Source organism: Neopelma chrysocephalum, unplaced genomic scaffold (genome assembly GCF_003984885.1).
Source record: "Neopelma chrysocephalum unplaced genomic scaffold, ASM398488v2 Primary Assembly neopelma1_97, whole genome shotgun sequence".
Lineage (NCBI taxonomy): Eukaryota > Metazoa > Chordata > Aves > Passeriformes > Pipridae > Neopelma > Neopelma chrysocephalum.
Genome location: NW_020897760.1, coordinates 4,992,283 through 5,016,625, shown reverse-complemented (window position 1 = coordinate 5,016,625; position 24,343 = coordinate 4,992,283). Strand labels below are relative to the sequence as shown.

General features: G+C 37.5%; 1 protein-coding gene across 3 annotated transcripts; it reads right to left on the bottom strand.

Annotated features, from left to right (window-relative positions):
• ZNF326 (zinc finger protein 326) lies at positions 1–24,137 on the bottom strand. Of its 3 annotated transcripts, XR_003536040.1 has the most exons (14): positions 24,033–24,137; positions 23,461–23,535; positions 17,727–17,853; positions 15,270–15,675; positions 12,445–12,643; positions 10,745–10,779; positions 9,738–9,825; positions 7,367–7,484; positions 6,236–6,383; positions 5,818–5,917; positions 4,454–4,584; positions 3,425–3,520; positions 2,876–2,991; positions 615–725 (listed from the first exon to the last, which is right to left on the bottom strand). XR_003536040.1 is itself a non-coding variant. In XM_027694357.1 (13 exons), exons 1-13 carry the CDS (start codon positions 24,046–24,048, stop codon positions 564–566), a joined length of 1,701 nt encoding a protein of 566 aa, XP_027550158.1. In that variant the 5' UTR covers positions 24,049–24,135; the 3' UTR covers positions 1–563. The 3 variants fall into 3 exon arrangements, 2 of the variants coding, with proteins under 2 accessions (XP_027550158.1, XP_027550159.1); XM_027694357.1 differs by lacking the exon at positions 2,876–2,991 and having other exon boundaries at positions 1–725; positions 24,033–24,135; XM_027694358.1 differs by lacking the exons at positions 2,876–2,991; positions 23,461–23,535 and having other exon boundaries at positions 1–725; positions 24,033–24,133.
• Positions 24,138–24,343: the final 206 nt, after the last annotated feature.

The window sequence follows — 24,343 nt, the reverse complement described above, 5'->3', positions numbered from 1 at the left end:
AACAGTAACATTTCTTAAGTGTTTTATTGCTACAAACTGGTACATCTTATCACAAAAAGCTACAAGGCATTATAAACACATACTCTATTATACAGAGTGCAATGCAGTTCCCCAAACAGCCACACTCAACAGCACAATTTTTGAAGTTACTCATTCTGTACTAAGAGGTAAATATTATAAGCTTACACCATAAAGCTTTTAATGTATTTACCCCAGAGACCCATCTTTCTTTTCAACTGATTAGACCAAAAATTATTATTATATCCAACTTTTAATACACACACCAAAAAAATAGGATGCTTAAAAAAATATACAACACAATGTTCTGATCAGCTTTAATAGTCAGTTTTCTATAAAAAGCTCAACTAAAATAGTCTTAATTTCATTTTAAACAAAATCAGAAACACAGAGGAATTATATAAACAAGTTCTCCATGGAATGGAATGCATGCAAATGGTGGGGAATCTTCAACTTCACTTGAGACTATTAAAAAGCCTCAGCCACTTTAGACCAGAAATAAAAAGTTGGCTTGTCCCCCCCAATGTATTTTTATTTTCTTGCACTTAGTTATCTTCAGTGTGGTCTAAAGTGAAGTCAGTTTGTTCTTCAGTTTCTTCCTCCTCTTCTTCCTCCTCTTCCTCACCCTCAGCTGGCTCATCAGCTTTGTCCTCTTCTTCTGTCTGCTGCTCTTGAGCCTGATCATTAATTTCAAAAGGATTTTCACCCTGAAGCAGAAGGTTGAAAACAAACACTTTGATATTTATTTCAAGCACAAAATAAAATAATACTCTTTTTCAGTGAATGAAAGGGGCAGCCACTAAGAAATGCTACAGTATTTTATATAGGTTTTTAATAGTTGGGGTTTTTAGCAAGAAATGACTTCACCAAGCGATAACTTTTTGCCTGGAGAAACAAGATAGTCTTTTTTTCCTTCTTATTATAAAGGGACTTACTACACATTCATAAACTTTTACGATGATTGTTTCAGAGTAGCCAGAAAGTGGGTCATGGTGGATTTCTCCCCTTCACAATATGGATGCAGAAGAATAAGGAGAAATGAAGATCTTTAAAAAAGCGTACAAAGAGTATATTGGATGCATAAAGGGGTACCACACAAAAACAGCACTGGGGAAACAGGGCTCTTCAAAAGGTTGTCTAAGGTAAAAAACAATCCTTTCAAGGTTCTTTGACTAAAGTATCTATGATGAAAATATCATACAAGAAATTAAAAAGTTCCTTGCACGTAAACAACAGGATGCAAACAATACGCTGTTAAACTAAGCACTGAATTGGACTTTCAAATACAGGAATTGAAAAAAATCATGTAATAGATAGTGTAAAAGATGGTCACCAGAACCAATAGGATCATAAAGATCTCATGCAAGTTTTGACTGCTGGAAACCTCAGTGTTGGTACAGTAGTTTCCTGGAAACTGAATATGTTGACAAATTTCCAACACAGCAGACACCAGCACCAAAGCAGCAGCACAGAGAACAGAAAACACAGCAGCACAGAAAACTGAGGAAGGTAAAACTTGCAAGATTGTCTTCACAAGGAGACCACTGACATTTTCAGAATGGCTAGCACTGGTATTTTCTGGGATGGGTTGAATACACTTTCATCAGGACCTGCTCAGTGAGATGTATCTGGCTTCTGGTTATGCAAATCCCTTTCATCCTTATCCAAATGTATAATCAACTGCAGACTGCAGTAGTGCAGTTTTATTATACAGCATGTGATGGAGCAGAGCACACACGCATTTGGAGCCTTGGAGTAGGAAATCCTTGTTAACTGCTGAAAACAGCTTGTTTTAAGATGTAGGGCAGATTGTAGGGGGGAAACATTTCTCCCCACCCTCCAACCAAAAAAGCCCAAAACTCAAACAAAAACAAACAAACAAAAATCCCCAAACTCAACATTCTTTTGCAAAGTGTTGTCTACCCTGCATATGCAGTGTGGAGGGAGAAAATTCAGAGCAGGGAAGACCTGCAAAGCTGCCTAGTTTTGTACCAAGTGGCAAAAGCAGGTCATTAGTATCACAAATGCCTTTGACAAAAGTAGAACAAAATTTCAGGTCAGCAACTCCTGAGGTTTATGTATCCCTATTGACACATTTTAACGTAAGCAGAAAAGATAAAAGATGTTTTTTCTTTCTTATTAGAGAGCTTGGTTTCTCTGGGCATATTGGGAAGTTTGTTCTTTTAATGTGTGTCCTGGAAGAGGTGCATATCCCAAATAAAGTTGAATTAGGAAAAGTTCATCTTCTGTTGAGACTAGTACTTCCTGCTAGAACTACATCCTGCTGACACTAGTAGTCATCCAACTCTTTACCACAACTAGTATTTGAGACCCACCCTGCCCCGTTGTGGTTTCCTGTGAAAAATTCTGTTTAGGTAATTTTGATTGCCCCCTGTCGACCTGATGAATGGCAAATTTCCATTCTCCCTTTTACCAGTCTCCCACTAGGGGGCTGTATGGGACAACACATGCCAGGCACAAGGAACACCAGAAGAGGTGGCTGGAAATACTGACAAATATTCCAGGCTCTGGTATCTGGACATTTGCAACCTTCTCATAACAGATACAGAACAGTTGTCTGAAACTGATTCACATACTCATCCCTACATCATTTTGCAGCACATGGCTAATCTGACATTTTAGATCACAATTAACTTGGGCACTGGCTCATACCTTGCCATATTTCCTCAAGAAAGTATTGCTTTGTCTGAAAGAGTCTGTTGTTTGGCACAGGCAAAATCATAAATCAATTAAAAGTAATACCAGAAACAGCTAACAACAGCACTACAGAAAGAGTCATTTAGCAAAGTAAGTGGCCCAGTAGAAAAAACCCTGTATTTTGCTAAAATGAATTTACCTGTTTCTCAGGCCATGTATCTGCAACACAAGCTGCCATGCCTTTTGAATTCTCTGATCTCATCAACTACTGTTGTAAGTTTTCATTTTTCTATGCTGCCATCAACCCTAGAAATTCTACGGAATAAAAAGTAGCTGAGTCGTGTGCGTGCTATACTTCAGTACAAAGCCACATGATGGAACTCTTGCTTCTAAATGTAAAGACGGACTCAATTGTAACGTAGTTTGTGCTCTACAGTTAGCGTTATGAATAAAGACACTGCTGATGCTTTCCTAACGGTTGACTTTCCTTTCTAGGAGCATCTAATTAAAAATTAAAATATAAATACGTGGTAAATAACAACCAAAAGCTGGTAAATCTGAAGGTGGTATTTTTTGCTGCAAATAAATTTATCCAAGACAATGATTTTAGACCAGCAGAGCACATCAAAAGCATAATCAATCTGTGAGCTACCTAACAGACAGAGCACAGAGGTTAAACTCCATCAACATGGAGAAAACGGTGGCATAGCAAACATTACAAATTACTTTCTTTCCATTTGCATCTTACCTTCACATACAGCTCATATCGTGCCTTGACTATAGGATTATTCAATATACTGGTGGCAGTGAGAACACTCTCCCTTTTTATTTGTTCTCTGTAGGCCTAGGAAACAAATTTTACAGTGAATAACTATCACATATCTCTTACAATTGTCACATAAATTTGAATTCATGGTCAGTTTCTATAAGTAAAATAATGAACATATTGCAGTATGATCTGCTTGTTCTTAGCACTTAAGTCCCAATTACATAATAAGTTCAATTAAGTTTAGCAGTGTTTATAGCTTGTTGCTTTAGCTTGACCAAAATATATTCTCACATCTTGATAAATAATGAACTGCAACCAGAGTTATCTGTTCTCATCTACAGCCAACACGCAGGCTTTTCCATCACAGCCTAGCATACTATAAGATGACCCTGCTCATTTGCAACACACCCTTCCAACCCAACACATTCTATGATACTCCACAATCACAGAAGCTCATACAGGAACAAAACATTACTTTGGCAATCTTGCTTACTATGATGCTCATGCTTCTCTTTCAACCCTTCTACCAGTCTTAAAAGTATATCATTATAAATTATAACAGTGACAAATACCGCACTACTACTAGTTCTAACCTAGTCTCGCTTTTCTTCAAATTAAAAAGATAACAGACAAGAAAAAAAGAGGCACCGTGTTTGTCATCTTGCTAGAAACACATGTATTATGTTTTGCAATTTGAATAATTTTTCCAACAGTTAAGCTCAGGAAAACAAATTCCCATAAAATAAAAAAGTCATTCCTAGTAACTTTCCCATGACATGCTACTGTCAGCAATTAAGCACACCAACATTTCATTAACCGGGGGTGCCTAAGCACTGGCTACTTTGTGAGATCTCATGCTTACAAAGTGATATAAGGACATTCCAGCTTTCAAGAGGATAAGTCACATCAGCGAGAACTTAGAAATTACTTGTACCAAGAACCAAACGCTTTTCACCTACTATTAGATTATGCTAGCCCTTTTGTTCTTAATAATATGTCATATCTTACTTGTTTTCCTTTTATGTGATCAGGAGATTTTAAGTGTTGCTGAACAGAACTGTGCAATGCAGGAACATACACACTGCAAGCACTGCAGTGAACAGTCTCAACTTTCATCATATGGTCATCAGCAGTAACCCCTGCCAAAGGAGATGTAACAGATCATTAACACAAAATGCGTTACTATAGTCAAGTGGAAAAGTGGATTATTTATTTTATACTCAAAAATTATAGAGCTCTCAGTTGTTAAACACGAAACTGAACCACAGGGGCTCCCTAAGGGCAATATTGAAGGAGGAAGTTTTTCACTCAAATACTCTAACTCCACTTCTCCACAGACTATACGTGAGATCCAGGCAATGTACAAAAAGGTCATCTATTTAAAATCAACAATAGCTAATATCCTTAACAATACACATTTTGATATAACAAACAAACAAAGCTTGACCAAAGCAGTTGCATTTACTTTACCTCATATAAGAACAACTAATTTATTTCCTTGCCTCCCTTCACCATCAGGAAGAAGCACACGAACCCAATTCCTCTTGCACTTTTACATATTAGCTTGCTAATAAAACATTCTCTTCACAAAGGCAAACAGGCCCTCCAGTACTCAAGGAAAGTACACAAGAAGAATTTGTGAGATTGTTAAGATGTTGGCTATATCCATTTTAAAATAGCCTTTAGTATTTAAATTCAAATTAAAGTAGCATTCAAATAAAGTTATTGCTTAAAATAACAGTACTCAAAAGATGTCTCCTCTGGCTTTAGCACATATTTTGAAATTCCTCAAGAAAAGAACAGAGTGGGAGAATATGGCACAGCAAGATGGGCACGCATTAAATGCTCTAGAAAACTGCCTATACAGCAGCCAAGGGGAAAAATATTCAGGCTGAGACGCATCTTGGGTAGCCAAGAAAGTGCTCAAACTTTTGTCACTGTCCCTCAAAACAACAGCAACTCTCCTATTTACATTATCCAAACCCTTGCCATCATATTTGGCCATTATCACCTTACTGCTTTATTATACTCTCTCAATCTACCTGCATCTACCTGTTGCGACTCCTCTTGCCTTATATTGAATAAGACTGTGGCAAAGCCCACATAATTATTTTTGTCAAGTACCTAACAGAATGTTATCACACCTTCTGACAAGGCTACCTGGATAGCAAATATAAATAAGGTTTGCTATCTCCTGCTGTGCTTACATTCCACATTGTGTCAGAAATGAAGAAAGGTATCCCAACCAGGTACAGAAAAGGTGGGAAAACTAACTATTTTAATCCATTTTATTAAATTCGAAGATGAATGAAAGGATAAAAAGACAAGGAGAGCCCCCCAGCATGCATTTTCACATAAAGCACATCACTCACCTTCCATTATATCCTTTTCAGCAGCTTGAGCATTTTCTGTTTGGTTACTTGTCTGTTGCTTACGCATAGCTGTCTTCTTGAATTTATTCACCATACACTCCTGCAGAGGATCACGAGAAGAAACTGTAAGACATCTGATCTACAACTGTCTATATTCCAATAGGAATTCAGAAGAGCTCTGAATAAACAGTGACTAATTGCTGTCACTTCTTAAGGCACTACTTTCACTTTTTACTGTAAAAGTAACAGTATTTTATGGACTCTGAATTCACTTCAACTTTTAGTAATATGTGCTGCAACAGGAGTCATCTGCAAAAGGAGTAACAATGATAAGTTAAACATATTTTGGAAATACATGGTAAATTGTAACTATATTCTCATACAGAAGTATTATATAGATCAAAAACAGCTGTCTTACGTGAAGAAATTCCATCACTACTTTGTCAAATTTGGTTTGCTTCTGGATATGATCCAATGTCTCCTGGTGAGCTGCACTCTCCAGATGTGCCTCAATTTCTTTTTCTTCAAACGTTCGAAACTTGCAAAATGAGCAAGTAAATGCCATTCTATTAAGAGAAATACATTAAATATTACTATTAAAAGTAAAACTCACCAAGACTATGTGGACTTAACGCTTTTTTCAGTGAAAAATAAAAGAAAAACTCTTGTATTTTTCCATTATAAAGGATAAGTGCTACAAGAATCAAATATAAATCAGGCCAGTGCCAGAGCAATGAATTATCTATGTAGAAGACAAAAACTGCTAAAATCAGAAGCCAGGCATTTAAAAGCCACATTATTCTGTGAGTCTGTCTATCACAGCTCTCTAGTTATGTCACCTTTTGTAATACTTCTCACAGGCAAAGAATCATAGTCCAGTCAGGCCATGGTTTCCTAATTACAAGTAGTCAGAAGAATTCATTTAAAGTTCATTTTCCATACAAAAACTATATAATCTTTATAACAAAATAAAAACTCCTCAGTACAATGAGGAAAAGACAGTAATGTTATGATATATACAGCACTGACATGGAACATTTTGTACAGTGCAGCCCACTGGGCTGAGGCAAGACTAAGAAAAGTTAAAAAACTACGTACTTATTTTTGCCACAAAACAGTTGACCATATATATATATACATATTTATACACACATATAAAACCAGAATAAAGTCAACTTCTAACAGCTTTTTAAGTCAGCATGAACATATAATTCAAAAGGAGTAGCATTCTAACCTACTTCTCAAGTGTGCACTTCTGAGGGAGAAGGGGTGAGTAACTTGTGCCTTTTCTGATACAAGAGTGGTCCCATGAAATGAATTTGGGTGCCAGGTTTTGGCTTGAGGGCTTTTTTTTCCCTATTTGGGTCAGATTTTTGGTTTTGTTGGGGAGTGGGGGAAGCTAGGGGGTGGAAGGAGGTGGGGTTTTTTTTCCTCGTTTCTTTGTTGCATTTTATTTTCCTAAATCAGTCCAAAAGGGCTTTCAGGAAAGAATATGAGGCATAAAGGAGAAGTAAAACACTGCACACGACACAGAAGTTACAGCACAAACCTGTATCCATCACCATATTTTTCACTGTTTTTTTCCCTTCTACGCCTTTGCTTCTCTCTTCTGGCCTCAATTCGCCGCTTTTCTTCTTCCTCACTTTTAACTTCTCCTCCTTTGCCATCTTAACATGCAATACAAAGATTAATAAACAAACCCAAACCAAATAAACAACAACAGTAAAAGTACCTGTCTCCCCTGTCTCCTCCACAAACACCTCAAAAAGCAGAGAAAGACTATATACTGACATGGTTCAATGGTTCACTTAAATGTCCTGAAAGTTTTGTTGTGTTTTCCTCCTCTAAAGACAATCAAGTTAAACATTTGCTTTCAGCAATGTCCACTCAGTAGCTAAGGGTTTACATTCTAGGTTACAGTCATAAAAGTAAGGAAATTCAGAGTTAGAACAAACCCTTCCTTGTTGTGCGTAGTTATTAGAGGCCTCTTCAAGTGACTAGGAAAGGGTGACTGCTGGAACATGGGGAGAAACACATCGTTTAAAACTCTCCCGTGTTTTGAGAGAACCATTGCTACAATCCCCTTACATAAAAAGAAACTATATAACAGACTCTTCTGCTGAGAAGGCAGTTTCCAAAACCAAAAGCAAAAGTTCTCATAAAGCAGAAAAGACAGTGTATCTCCAACATCCGGTACTGAAAATGAACTCCACCAACTTTATTATTTTTCCCCACTAGACTTCACTTATTTCACAGAAAAACATGCCAAAGATTTTCAGCTAAAGAAAAAAATCAGTTAATGAGGCAGGGCAGGATGGATAAGGACAGACAGACTCACCACACAACAAAAAACCCAATCAAACCTTTAGAGAACCTGATTAAATTACCACCTGGTATGTAAGTGTGAACAAATAAATGAACAGAAATTAGTTTTGCAGCATTAAAGACTTCCAAGGACACTGACTTTCTGCATAAGTGCACTTATGTTTGCCTTTCCTATGTCTGCTTTAAAAGTCCACGGACAAATGGAAACAGTATTATTCGGTGAGTAGGTTTAGAGCAAGAAAAAGAGGAACACTTTGCTCTCTTTTGCAGTTCAACCTTAGAACAGAGGTCAGCCTCCAGGAAATCTACCTCCATCCAACCAGCAACCGAAAGGAATATACAGCAGCATAATGCAGAAAACACCAAGACTTGCAAAACACACTGTGGCTCTACAAGTGTCACTGAGTACTGAAAACATTTTCACTGACTAACAGCTTACACTTCACTCCTGATTATCCCAAGGTTTTTCATTCTGTAGCAAAGAGTTTCAAAATGTACTGTGATCCAGAGAGGGCAAAAACTCCATCCACAAAATTAAAAATTCAAATTGAAAACAACAAACAACCACCTACTCACAGAGGCAATTCCCATACTGATCTCAGGATTTAAGTTTCACTTAGTGCCCTACCACCAATCCCGGAAATGTGTAAATGGTCACTTGTTTTATTGCTGTAAAAATCATCTGGTATGACATTCTGTGGAGTGAAATGGCCTCTATCTTCTCCCTTAAACTTCCAAATTCAAGTGCCTGTCCTGTTAGAAGCTGGGGAATGGAAGCCTGAATCTACATATAAACTAAGATTCCCACTTTCTGTCAGTGCACTTATGCAAACTTTTAAAAAGAAAGAAAACCTGCACAATTTAAAAATAAACTAAAAAAGAATTACTATTATTTCAAGAAAAGAAACACTCATCAGCTGGCTGCAAATTTCCAGCACTGCTTACTACCAGATTAGACTGCATATGCAACAGGACAGCATACACAAGGAAAAGGAGACTAAAAAGAGTTTCAGCCTTAACACTGGATTTCTTTGTGTATGCGTCTGAAATTAGCACAGTTAATATACACTGTAACTGATTTTATGTAAACTAATAATAAACCTGTTTCATTAAGACTGTACATGAAACAGATCCCACATTCTTAACAGCAGCTCTCTGAGTTAACTGAATCCACTTTTATAAAAGTGACTCACCTAGGGTTTAAGGGTGAGGTTGATCAGCTAGTGGGATAAATAATAGGATATGGGTGAGGAACCAGTGGGATTAACAACATTCAAGCAACAGAATGGTAGTTAAGTATAAGACCATTTACATTAGTTTCACAAAAATTAAAACAAGTCAAACAACAACATACAGAGATGATCAGAGAGCATAAACAGTAAGCATGAGAAAAAACAAGTGATGGATGGATGATAGAAACAACCACCTTTTCCACAGCCTAAATTTATAAATGCTTAAAAAACAAACAAACAAAAATAGTCATGCTACTGAATAACTATTACAGATCACACATAAAGGCTTACCATATCTATTCACTCAAAGTCTTACAAATACTGTACCTACAGTACCTTACCTAACAAAGTAAACTGACTTACCTCCAAAAGTCTGATATCCAAGATCATAAGCATCTCTTGTAAAGTCTTCATATATAACAACTGCACCACTTGTATCAACTTCAATTTCCTAATAAAGTCAAATCCATAAATTAAAAAAAAACAAAACAAAAACACCCCCCAAAACAATGCCACTCTAAATCCAGAAAGGCAGCGTAAATTACTTAACAATAATCTGTTACTTGCTATTTCTATCAAACATGACAATGAAAGAAAGTGAATTGAGTATCTTCTTGGACTCGGTGTACAAAAACTTCTAGCTCTGCATTTCTCCTTAATGCCTTATAGCCTTAGTGAATTAGTTTCACAGTCAAAATTGTCTTCTACGTAAATATTCTGACTTCCAATCCAGACTTCTACTTAGTTGAGAACGTGTTAATACCTCCACTCAAAAAGAAGGAAAACACCATTCCAGTATTTCAACATTAAACCAGGAGATATATATCTGTATACACACACATACACATGCTTAGCTTACTAACAACATTCTTATACAGTGTTGCAACTGTGGAGGAGACTAACCTTTGTACCCTGTCAGAGAACAACTTTTAACACTGGTTCTTCTTTTATTTACCCTCTCCCCTTGATGTGTCTTATGCCTTATCCATTCCTCCTCACTTCTTTTTAGCAATCTCCTTTGCATTTAATTTCTCAACCCACCCAGGCAGGTCATAGGTGTATGAGTTCAAGCTGTCTACCTGTGCCAACATGAGAAGCATTCACATGAGAGCTTCTCTGTGCATTATGAAAATAGGGAGGGTCTAAAAATGCACCTTAAAATTCATTTTCCAGGCTATCTGCACTAGTTGTATCTTGTCACTCAAAAATAAGACAATTTTAGACAAAGTGAAAAAAAATATATGTTTAGAAAAGCTTATGTAATTTAATGTTCAACTTCATAACTCTAGCTTAGCAATTATTTGCCTTAAGGCATACTATGCAAAGTTCTCAAAGAATCACAAACATTTTTCAATTCTGAGAATCTTTACCTCTATAGTAGAATCCTGGAAGGACGTCTTCATGTCTATTAACATAAAATGAGAAAGAATTCAGCACTGTCACTGTCAATTCATTTTAAGACAATAAGATATTTAGGAAAAAAACCATAAACCTTGTTATGCAGGTAGGATGGTCTACATTTACAATATATCATGGTTTAACAATACTACTAAATGTAAAATCAATTATCCTTAGAAATATAAATTAAACACTTTTAGAAGCAGTCACCTATATTTAACTCCAAAAAAGAAATTCAAGACTGAAATTGCATATCAATTGCATCATATCTTCTGTTAGTTGTCACCTACTTCTAGTTTTCAACTACATGATACTGCTTAGGGCATCTTTCAGTTCAAGTTTCAGAAACTGTGTTAAACCACTTAACAGTTTCTTACCCCTAATCTCAGAGGCTGCACTCTAGCAGGTGCTATCTGTTCTACTTAAAGTAACTTCAATATTATGTAGTATATTGGTCCTTGGATTGTGGAAATCAGTGAAGGGGATCAGATAGTAAACTAGAATTGTTCTGTCCGAACACATCTTAGAAAAGGAGAATGTACAAAAGTACTGGAAGAACTCAGATGCATATTCTACAGACCCTTTTAATCATAACAAAACTAGTAAGACCACCAATAACATTACCTATACAAAAGGCAGAGGAATGTGTTCTATACACCCAGTGCCTGAAATCCGTACAGTAATAAAGAGTAATATATCCAGAACTACAAAATCAAAAATGAAATTTACACATGAAAGTTTCTGCCAAGTCTGTGCATTTACCTTGCCAGCTGTGAGCTATAGTAACTTTAAGCTATTTTCAGATGTGATTTGAAACCAAGCTATATAAAACACTGCAGATCCAAATTACCAGGAAATTACAAGCACAAAAAACTAAAATCTGACTGCTGTACATACTGATCATAACATTTAATACTCGAGTTTACATTCCCTCAAAGCAAGTAATTTATTCAAACCTCATTAGTGACTTTTTTCTCCAACTCTGTCTCCAATATCAAAGTTATTAGAGTTGTAGGACATCTTTATGGAAGTTAAAGAAACCAAGCATCACTAATACAATTTGAAATTTATATTTAGAGTTTATCTATCACATTTAAGAGTTCTTCTTGTCATTACAGCATTTCATTTGCAAGTGGGAGCAATCTCTTTCTGCCTTTCATAAATTATTCTATAACAATGTTCAGTGTTTTCTCAGTTTGCCTCCCTTTCCCCCTCTTCTTGACCCACACCTTACATCTTTACTGCAGCTGATGCACTACTTTTAATATCCAAAGAATTTGGACAGTGGTGCCCAGGCTCATGCAAGAGCACATTTTAATATCTGTCAGGCATTGTCACTTAAGACAACCTGAAATTTCAGAGACCTGAAATTATTTGCAGTGGTGAAAATTTGCCTCCAGGAAGTATCATTATGAAATCTCAATGAGACAGTCTTCAACAGTACATATTTGAACACATCAAAATATTCAATGTCATTCAGCAAATTACAGTTGCAGTAGAAAAGTTAAATGAGTATATTCATAGAATCTGTTGTGGACTACTTTAAAGGTGGAAAATAAATAACTACAAAATAGCACATATAGCCCTCTTTCTGAATATTAAAACTAAGTCATTTCTAATGAATAAAAAAATTAGTAATCTAAATTTAAGAATTTTGGCACTTATTACTTACTAGGCGATTTTTTCTGGCTCAGCTTCAAAATAGGTTTTGTCATTTTGGGTTTCTTGATGAAAGTCCCACCAGGTTTGTTATACGGTTGGGGTATCATTTTTCTTTTTATTCCTCTTGCAGCAACTGCTGCAGGACTGGGTTTGTTATGATAGTCAACGACAATCCCAGGTCTGTGCATTCCTCCAAAGTCTCCCATATGCTGAAAATTTGCAAAATCAAGAGGAAGGTATTAGTATATGAAATCAATGTAAATAAAACAACTACTTGGTACAACACAACTGTGAACGTAAGTAAAATTTGTGTTCTACAGCAAAATGCAGGAGAAACTTAAGCTCCTGGTCTGATGTTCTGTTGTGCAATGGCTTTGTGGGTGTTTGTCCGGTAGAACGAATATGTCTGTATAAACTGCGTTTCTGCTTATTCAGAACCATTGTCCAGGCAATGAACATATCTATTGAAGTTCATATCTCAGCCTAGTATCTTGGCTACTCTCTTCAGATTCTCTAGATGATGAAAGACATCTCCCTGTGGAAAAAAACAGAGCTAAACAACTCAGTTTTCAACACTAAAAAGGAAAAAAAAGCTTCTTTGCTCTGCATCTTATGCCAAATGATATATCAGTGATTTGAAAACTGAGTAAAGAAGGTTGTACAGTGTGGAAAAGAGATTAACTGAAAGAAGATCATTCTTTCTTTTACTTATCTTTCCACCAAATTCAATAAAATCAAAATTTTTAAGTTGGGCCTGGAGAGAGTGATACAAAAACATGGCACCAATAGGACTGAAAATTCAGCTGAAAGACTAAACCTTTCTACTATTTCTAAAATTATGTAGTCATTTGTGGACACTTGTATATGAAAGTTACCTCTCTGAAGACATGGAATAAATGAGTCATCTGAAGAGGGAAATTTTAAAAAGTGCTAACATACTTCTTAATATTAACTCAATTATTTGATTAATAAAGGACAGAAGAAAGCCCACTGACTGGATGGATGACTTGGATAAGCAGAAATATTTGTATTTCCATGAGAAGACAATTAATATTACACTGTCAAAAGAACACTAAAAATAACTTCAAAATACTTGTGAAAAGTATGACTTTTTTAAAGCAAATTTTAAATGACAGACAGAATGCACCAAAGCCGGCACTTTTCTTTATCAGAAGTCCATGCACAAGATCTCCATGTTAACTTATTTAGTTGAGATAGCTATAAACTACCTAGCATGTACATTTACACTGGACACATCAATTTGACATGAAGTACGCACTTGGATCATTTCAAGTTCGGATTTTTTTTAAACAGACAATCTACCTATTAAAGGTGCAATGCATTTTACATATGATAAGTAGTTTAGCCCTTACATTTTCCTTTATTACATAAAAGACTAAAAGGATAAATTTCAAAAGCGAAGTAAAAAAGAACTCAGTTGTAACTGCACAAAGCTTTCAGATCTAAATGAATTCTGAAAGGATGGAACTGAGGCTTAAGAACATAACACTTAGCGTCACAAGTAGAGAAACAAAGATTAGAATCTATTTCTCATACCATGCTACATGCTACCTAACAGCCATGTGCAAATTTGAGCTAAAATTTGAATATGGCAACTACAATACTGAAGGATGCTGCAAAGTAGACTTTCTGGAACAAAACCACCACGCAAATAGGCATTTAAAAGACTCAGTAAAAAAACAATCTTCCTCTAAGCTTCAAACTACAACAAGTTGTATGGTTTAAAATTAAAGAATCACTTCCCAAAGAAATATGGCACGCTTAGGAATTTTAAAAGACAACTTACACCTACAGGCACAGGCAGAAAAGTGTTCACTGAACTCTTCGTACTTTAAAAACCAGTCAGAGTTGGTATTATAAAACCAAGACAAAGAGACACCATCAACTTAAAGTTAGTACTTCTGTCAGGTTTTTGAGTTTTTTTATTCTCTTGTGGTTTTTTGCCCCCAACTCACTTAACATCAAGCATTACTTCTTCAAACTGCGATCCACTGTTTTGCATACAGTTAATCATGCTGTTCCTTGGACACAGTTTTTACATCCTACACTGGAACAGAATCCACTGAAAAGGAGTTACAACATAAATTTTCAAATCAAATTAATACAAGTAACAGGACTAGGCACACTATGTGCAGACTGATTTCAATTCTGTGAAAGGACCTGATTTCAAATTGATGATGTCCCTTTAACCATGCTTTAATTTAAAGAAAGAATCACTGTAACTGCTAACCACTCACCTTTGCCATTTTCTCCCCATCACCCTTCCAATATACAAGTCAGAGCAAGTGTTAAGTTTAAAAGAAGACTTGATGTTTAATAAAACATGTATTCAACACGCTAAAGTATTAGCTAAACTTTGGCCTTTACAGAAAACAAAAACTACCCTAGCATTCACAACCTGGGTTTTATTTTTTGCTTATACATTGCACCTTTAACCTACTCAAAACTTCAAAAGACTTTGAATTCAACTTTTACAATATTCGAGAATTTCCCCACCAGCATCAGAGATGCTAGTGTTTACAAGGAAAAATGGAAGTCCTTTTAATCCCTTTTAGACCAAACCTACTACTTTTATCTTCACCTTTCAAGCAAAAGGAGAGATTTAACAAACCTTATCAACTAGTCTTCTAGAAAGAGGGACTGGGTTCTACTTGAAGACAGCTTCAAAGGGATAAACAACATTGTCAACCATGATAGTTTGCTTGGACAAAACCCCCACACTGTACTGAACAGTGCATTCATTTTATAGCAGTGGTCTTGAAAGGGTTTAAAAGAGTGTCTAGTGAAAAGAATCTGAAAAGATTCTGTACTTACTCCTCGGCCTCGGCCTCTGCCTGTTGATGGTCCTCCAAAAGCATCATAGTTTCTGCTTCCAAATCCACTTTCAGGATAAGCAGGCGTTCCTCTCCCCCGAGAGCCTACAGGTGCAGGCTTCATATGGGGTGAAGAAAAACTGCTGTAGGAAGAGTAACTCTCTCTTCCTCTGTCCTCCATAAACCCAGGCCTCAATTTTGAACGGGAGTAAGGTGCTTCCCAGCTAGACCCGCCCTGGTTTCTACCTCCGAAAGAGTCAAGGCTATTCCGGTAGGAGTTGTCAAATCGACCACCATAACTACCTCCGAAGCGGCTTTGTTCGGGTTCATTATAACCATAGCCAGATCTGTACAGATCTCGCCCACCCAGAGAAGACCCGGAGTCGTAAGACTCATAAGGTCCAAACCTGGAAAAGTTGCACAGTGAGGAGAAAAAAAAGTAAGCTTACTAATGTTATACATTACAAAAGACAAGTTATCAGTTGACATTTATCAACTAAAATCAATTTATTACTATACTGGTCCGTACAGTCGTGTTATTGTTTAATCTTGATTAGGGCTGGGCAATTCACACTATGACCAGACAGAAAGCTATCTGAGCCATTTTTGCTACAAACAATTCTAAAGTTCAGTATACCTGAACTTTGTTTACTTAAAATTTTCAGCAACATGTATTTACTAAAACATTATTAGAGCCCAGCCCTAGTCTCACAAAAATAATCACCTGCAGACATTCATAGGCTAGTCAAACTCTCCTTTCTTCAAAATCATACCCTCACAGTCTAACAATTAAACAGCAGTTAAAAGGCAGCTAAGTTCTGAACTGAGAAAAAAAAATCTTTTGTTTTTTTTAGTGGTACAGTTGTGAGTCTTAAGTACCCCACAGTTCTCATTTTAAAGGAAAAATACACGTGCTCTTCCATTCACATTTGTAGTTTTTGGAAATTTTCTTCCCTGTAAAATTCAGTCTCCCAATCAAAAGAGTTCACGGTCTTCAGTATATCCAGCTTTCACTTGCAGACCATTAAGTCTAGCAACTCAGGATTTTCAAAGTCTACCCAGTGCATGCACAGTGGACAACAACAGTCCTTGGAATTTTAGAGTAAAGTAACAAGGAGCTGAAACCTTTAGTTATATCTGAAGTTTGCCTGGGGTGGGGACGGTGTCAGGCTAGAAATCATCAATATTTGTAACCACTTGGAAGGGAAACACATTAGTGTCCCTGCTGGGGCACTTTCCCAGAAGGCTCTGGGAAAGACAATCCCTGGACTGATACAATGTAAACTAGGAGAGACTCAACTTATTAACTGTATCTATAGTAAACTGAATGCCTTCATTGTAAAATATGTTAGTCTCAGAAGACCCAAAGCTACACAGAAAATGACACTAGAAGACGACCATGCAAAATAGTAACATAACATGGCAAGAGACATTTTGGTGTTCAAGTAGTCATTGGACCTCAATCATATGCAGATTACTATATGGTAGGTACAACTCATTCCTGAATCTGCTCAGAATTTTAAGTCAGCCTCAATGTTCATTATTGAACAAATTATACTTAACTAAAATGTTTAACAGAACCAAGCAGCAAAACACAATACTTCTCCAGCCTCCCTATTTTAGTACTGTCCTTTTCCAGTGGCACCACAGTGACTACAGACAAGAATCATACAGTAGTCTGGCTACAGCCAGATAAAAATTCAAGGGCGTTCACAAGAAAACTATCGTATTATATAAGTTTTCTTTTCATTCTATCCCCTCCAAGATAGGATCACTACTCTGAAAACCATGCTTCTTTGAATACAATATTAAGACCTAAATCGAATCAGCTGCTCCCTACTGTTTTTATCTGAAAGAGCAACAGTAATAGAATCCTAGCATGAAATACACAACTTTAAGACCACTGCATCAGAATTTTTAGCTTTAGACCAATCCATCTTAAAAAGCAGCCCAGAACATGCACACAGTTTCGAGTGTAATCAGTACCTGCCAATGAAATAATCTGGACATGACTTTCAGATTCAATACCAAGATCATTTGAGCACTCCACATTCAAACCAAAGAACATATATCCTAAATGTTCCTTGAAAACGGAATGTTGATAGATTCAGTCTAAGGCACTAAACCAGTCAGGTATAGTCTGCTATGTCAAATATGGTATGTCAGGCCAATCAGCTACAAGTTGCCAGCCATTACTGAAAAACAGAACTTTTGCTATTTTCATTCAAAGACGCATTGTTTCACTGTCAAACTTTTCCACAAAAATGCTGATTATTACAAGAATCCAGCTCTTACAGTCTAGTATTTGCCAGTATTTATCAGACATGAAGACTCAGAACAGAAATGTTCATACAAAATCGTAACAACATGCCTCAGGAACACTTAAGTTAGAAGACAGAATGATTTTAACCTAAATTGGATTTGATCAATTCTTGGGACAACTGAAGGATTATTTTACCTGTTACCACCACCACCACCTCCTCCGCCTCCACCTCCATGACTCTCCATCCCATAGGATTGGTTAAGGTAAGAGTCCATGGATCGTGGGCCACCATAGCCTCCATGCCCATAATCACGGTCCATGTCTAAAAAAAGAGCAGAAAAATGTTTATAAAGAAAGCAAGTGACAAGTCTTATTAAGTAATCTAGTTTAAATTCTTAAGTAAAAGGTTTACTCTTTGCCATGGTGCTTACAAACAAAATACAAAATTGCCAATTGCAAAACAATTTTGACACTGTGCTTAGAGAAGCCATGTGTCTTTGTCATCATCTGAGCACCTCACAATTGGAATCAAGTTCGTATTTTTTTCCCAGTAGCAAGTAACTCAGGATTATTGTTCCATCAGCTGGAATCAATACAAGTTAAACTAAGAGAATTAAATGGAGACACCTGATGTAGAATATGACAGAAATTTGTGGAGAATTAAGACCGCTTACGACCCTTTAATAATACACACAACTCACAGGCATCTGCTTTCTCTATCCAAGGCCATAGAAAACCTTCACTCACACTGACAGAGACCTTGGGTCAAGCTTACAAGCTGTCCTGCTGCAATGCAGACTCTGTATATAGGTTACAGTCAAACAAATTAATTTTCTCCCAACTTATTCCTCAGCACCGGAAGTCCTATGTAAAAGTAAAACTCATAAATTCAAAGCACTAAAACAGCGTCACAGATCTGCATAAGTATGATCCACTGTCTTTCTGGAACATACACAATTTGCGCTTCACTGGCATTCTAGAGGCCAAAACTGTTTCCCAGTACCAACCAACACTAACTTTTGGATAATACAAAGAAAACTTGGCAAGTCAAGACTCACACAAAAAGCAACACAGAGAAGGAAAATGGAATGAACACAGAAAAGACAAAAATAAATTTACTGTGACAAGAGAGAGTATTTTATACATTTCTCCATATGTGAATCACTGACTTTTCCAGGACAATTAGCTCACTTGAAATCATCAGAAATTGTCATATTTAAAGAAACACAGTAATTCTGTGTGCATATCATTTCATGAAAGTGACTGTAGTGCTGAAAATACCTATATAAACTCTATCCCATTTGTACCTGCTTTTTATTAGCGCCACGTCACTCTAACTTACTTTCTCATGTCTGTCAACAAAAATTCTGCACGTGGTATTAAGCCCACTGTATCACTTTTACACAGATATTATTAGCATACCTGAATAAAGATTCCAACAAATAAAGACCTCCTGTTGATTCTTTTTTATTCTAATGATCATAGGTACTTTATAAAAAATTAAAAGATGATACTTCTGGAAAAAAAAAACTTTAAACATGGAAGTCACACTGCACCTTTTTATATTCTGAACGTACAATAAAGATTCAAAAATCAAAGCACAAAAAAAGCTTTTCAAAATACTAATCATATAGCACAACATATCATCAACTTAAACTGCAAAAAGAAATGGCTGAGGCTTCTAATAAAAGCAACTTATGTTCCTCTCTGGCATGACTGAATGATCTGCCACCTAATCTAGTACAATACCCTCAAGACCATAAACATAAAGATACAGACCAGCAAAAACAAGAAGGTAATCAACAAAACAAACTCAGATTCCCAGAAATTAAGGTTAGATGATCCCATGGTCAACCTCAGATTCAGGCTGTTAGGATTTTTAATACAGTATAACTAATCACCGACATTCTGAAAACTGACATACCTGACCTGAAAGCACCCAATAATTTATTTCAGCTTCACCTGCTCCCTATTATCAGCAGGCCCTAAGAGGGCACAAAACCAGTGAGGCTGAGTTGCAGAGGTGAATCTAATCACCCAACAAGGAAGAACACAACATTCTGTCAAGATCCCTGCCATTGCAACGCAATTCTACTACAGCGTAGTAAGTAGGGACCAGTGTTGTCCATATGCCAGAAGTTCTGTATTGGAAAAACACAAAAACATTCACATGCAAAGAACTCTTCCAAAAAATGGTTCGAAGCATAGTTTTGAAATAAATTTTTAGTCCAAAATGTTTCGCATCAAAGCAAATACTTAAATCCTACAATTACTTCTGACATCCACATGAGCTCAACACTCTCCTTACTCATCCACAGTTCATGTTATATAACAGCAGCAGTCTCACTGTAGAGCTATGCCAGTCCCTAAATCCTCAAATCACTGCCTTTAGGACATCACCACCTCCTCCCTAACAGCGAACAACTTTCTCATCCTTTCCAGACTCAGTGCACTGCATTTACCTACATTATAATACATTCATATTTGAAAATGGTTAATAGGGATATAAAAGGTACAAACATGTGAAGAGAAATAATCACTAGAATGATTTACTATAAGAAACTGGAGGTACCAAATGAAACTTACAAGTAACAAGCTAAAGAGTTAATTAGATCCTTTTCCACAAAACAGATATACAAGTGCTGGAACTGAGTAACAAGAAGTTACTAAAAATTTATATAGATTTAAGACAAAAATTGGATAAATCAACTGACAAGAAATTCAAAGTATGTCTAACACAAACACTGTGTCTCTGGCTCAGAAAGTCGCCAAGCTGCAAACCAGTGAAGGCATATAAACATCCTAAAGGAGTACTTGTACCACTTGTTCCACACCCCCAAACACAGTGACATATGGGATATTGGTGAGGTGGGACAGACACATCTTTGATCTGATGTAATGAAGGTGACCTTGTGATCTCCTTCCGACTATTTCATGAACTATTCCACACTGCTGAGCAGTTAACCTATCATTCCAACCAGAGGCCTCCTGGTTCAGCCATTCTGTCAGCTGCAAACTTCATCAAAGATTTCTAGATTTTATACTTCACGTCCAGAGCCTGACAAAGATACTGCATTCAAATTAACAAGTACAGTATTTCTTCAGGTATTAAACTTTTCTTTACTCTGAAAGTCTGTTCTCCAGATAAGCTTTACCCTAAAAAGGGGGAAAACATACAAGACGACCGTAAATATTCAGTTAGATGAACCAAAATTAAAAGGACTTTAATTTTTGAATGCAGTAACTAAATAATAATCAGTCACCACCAGTAGAGATATGCAAAAGTCCCCTGTCCATGCAAACTATTCAGACTAAATGTGAAATTGCTTCACATGCTAAGAGAACATGTGTTTAAGCACTAAAGAAAAAAGTTCCTTTTATTTTAAATAGTAACTGTTTATCAAAGAAATTGTTGAAGAAATATTATATCTGTGTATCTATGAATACTACAGAATAAAAAATATGAAAAAACAGCGGTCCATATTTGCTTCTAAAGTTTAAAAATAGAGTGAATCTCTGAACTGCTGAAGGCACTGTCAAAGTATCTGAAACAAAGAATTTATTAAAGGACTAAATTGGGTTTTGGTATCTGCAGCCTCTTGTATAAATACACTGCGGATGAATGAAGTGTTGAACTGAAGTACAGAAATAGAACTTGCAAGAAGAACTATCTAGTTTTTAATTTCTATATCATACTTAAAAGTCTACTGATATAGACAAGAGAGAAGAGTTATGTCAAAGGTGAAAAAATATTACCTCTAAAAAAAAATGAATGGGACACTAAAAAGACAAGTTTAATTTACAAATTAAAATGTTAATGTACAAGTATTCCTTCAGATTAATTTAAAAAAAAAGAAGCCATATCTGGTGGAGAAATCATTTAAAATATCTGCAAAATAAATCTCAATAGCCAATAAAGAAAAATCAAAATTTCCTTACGAAAAGACCTAAGAAGTTAAAGACATAGTGGATAAGACTCAGAATCTCTTGGCACAAGGACTCTATTTAAAAAAAAAGTTAAGAGCAGAGAAAATTCAAATCATATTTACAGTAAAAAGAGATCATTTTCAACAGTGTTCTCCATGTGAAACATATGAAAAGGCTAGGAAAATGAGAAAGGAGAAAGATCTTTCAGCAATAAATAATAAATTTAAAAAGCTAAATTCCACTATATTTTAAATTCATAATCCACAATGACTGCAACAAGCTTAAGGATCCACTGTGCAATAGGAAGCAGTATTTTTTCCAGGCACATTACATTTTCATAACACTATGTCTGTGTTAGGATCACAACCTTCTCATTAGGCCATTTCCCCTTCCAGATTAGAAGGACAGTAGTTGCAGTAACTAAAATATTAACATGAATAGTTAATATTTCTGTTAATAATATTTACAGAATTTATACTGCAGAGCATGTCAACCCTGTCTCAGAGTTGCCAGCAAGGGACAACGGTGAAATTACAGCAGTCATCAGACATCCAGCTAAAAGTGCTTCTCACTGGCTAAAAGTTTCCAACAGTAGGAACCTTGCCAAGAGCTCAAATGAAAACTGGACAAAGATGAGAATTCCCAACATCCATCCTATGTTGCCATCTACTGGACCCCCACAAAACAGCCTTCAGCTCCCTGTGCAGAACTGGGGTAAGACTCTTTCTGCATGCCTTGCTCATGTACACACAATGCATAAACGGTCACTGTAAAAGTCTCAAGCCACAAACATCACAATTAAAATTTTTTAATAAATACAAATAATACCTTAATTATCATAATGAAAACTCATATTACAAAGGTACATAAAAGGAACATGCTAATTGTATAACACACATTTGATTAATTACTTTCAATGATGAGCCTGGATTCACTTTAATACTACTGTCATTAGATCTCAGAAAAGCAGGTTCTGATTAATGGTTACAGTGAATATTCCAATAAGACATTTAAGCTGCCACTTAATAATAACTTTTTATACTAAAAATCAGAAGGACATTCAATTAAGAATCAATATAGAAAATTAAAAAACAGGGCCATAGATCTAATTCATTTATTTTACTATAATGAAAGATAAATGCAAAATAATATCATTGGGGGAAAAAAAGTTAAGACTCAAGAAATGTATCACAAAAATGATTATACTGCAATCAAAGATGCATCTGTAATCCGATGTGTTATTTCCATCCAACAGCCAGCAAGAGCATCAAGAGATCCAACAGCAAGCGCTTATTTGCCGGCATCTGTAAATGAAGCTTGGGTACAGTTTACAGTAAAGTTTTTATATTAACATCCCTTTAGTACTTGATTGCATGCTAGCAAGAGATGTCAAATCATTTCTTGAGTCTTACTAAACTCATAAACTTAATCATCTTACAAAAATACGTGCATTCCTTTTTGTTTTATCTGTTTGGTACTTTTGACAGTGCAAAAACAAGAGCTAGCTTTTAGTGTTTCACATTTACTTTATATGCTTCCTATATTCCTTCCCAAACTGTTAGTTAAGATAAACTTAATTGAAAAAAGTAAATAAATAAAACCCAAGCAGTTACAGGTTCTGGGTTTTTTCCCATGTTTGTATAAAATAAGGGGAATATCCTTTCTTTTCAACAGAAGTAGTAAGAACCAAATACAGTACTTTGTAAGAAAACAGTTATGCAAAAAAAAGCATCATCATAAGAAAAGTCTGTATTTCCCCCCCACCCCCATCCCCACTCCTTGATCTCATAATTTTGATTTGGAACGTGCAGGAGTTCATGTTGACATGCCCAAGATGAAAATCGAGTCTCACTCCCAGACAGTTATAACTCCTCCAGAAAACAACATGTGCACTTAAACCAACGTTATGCACTTTTAACAACCCGTTTGCTTTTCGTTTTTGTCAACACTGACTGTTCAGCCCCAACTCTTTTTACAGGTTAGACGTATTTATAGCTCATACCTGAGACTGACCCACTGGGCATGTTCACACCACAATGCATGGGGGTATCTGGGAATCTCCAATCTCTGTCTTCAGCTGGAGAGGATGGGTCAGTGAGAATGACTTAGTGCTTAGCAAGAGCTGGAGGGGAGAGACAGGGAGCCGCAACAAGAGGCGGCTCTCTCTCCTGTCGGATCTCCAGGCTCCTGACACGACCCCCTCACAGAGCTCGCCCCGAGCTCCCCCGGCTCTGCCCGCGCCCCCCGCCCGCCGCCGCCCCCTCGCCCCCCGCTCTCCCCGCGCCCCAGGGCGCCTCGCCCCGCGGGGCACCGCCCCCGCCCGCGCCCCCCGCCGCCCGCGCCCCTCCCCGGGAGGGCCCTCCTCCCGCGCAGCCCTCCCGCCGCCGGCCGCCGCCGCAGCTTCCCCCAGCCCGGCAGTGGCGGCGCGGAGGAGGACGAGGAGGTGGGTGAGGGGAGCTCCGTCCTGCGCGTAACAAAGCGGCCGCTGCCATTCTGAGCCGCGGCCGGGCCCCGCAGCGGCAGCAGCGGCGGCGGCGGCCAGGCCCTGCCCTTGCAGCGGGGGCGCGCCCTCACCTTCCCCGTAGTCCATGGCGGCGGCGGCGAGCGCTGCTCCCGCGGCTCCGGCGGCTCCAATGGCGCCTTCCACCACAACGCGGCGAGGCGGGCCCGGCGCGCGGCACGCACGGCCACGGCGCGCGCCGATTGGCCCGGCTGCGCGTCACGTGAGCAGGGGCCCGGGACGGCCGCGCACAGCGCTGCGCGCGGCTCCTGGACCAGCTGGGTCACGAGGGAGGCTCCGCGGCGGCCATTTTGAGCCCTGGCAGCCGCCATTTTGTGTTCTGGCGAAGGGCTCTGTCTCGCTTGAGGCCGCTGCAGGACGAGGA

Excerpts from the sequence above, each read along its gene's own strand:
- ZNF326 (XM_027694357.1), bottom strand. Across the intron at positions 7,485-9,737 it reads TGGATATCAGACTTTTGGAG|ATGGCAAAGGAGGAGAAGTT; the intron begins GTAAGTCAGTTT and ends TTGCATGTTAAG. Across the intron at positions 726-3,424 it reads GATATGAGCTGTATGTGAAG|GGTGAAAATCCTTTTGAAAT; the intron begins GTAAGATGCAAA and ends CTTCTGCTTCAG.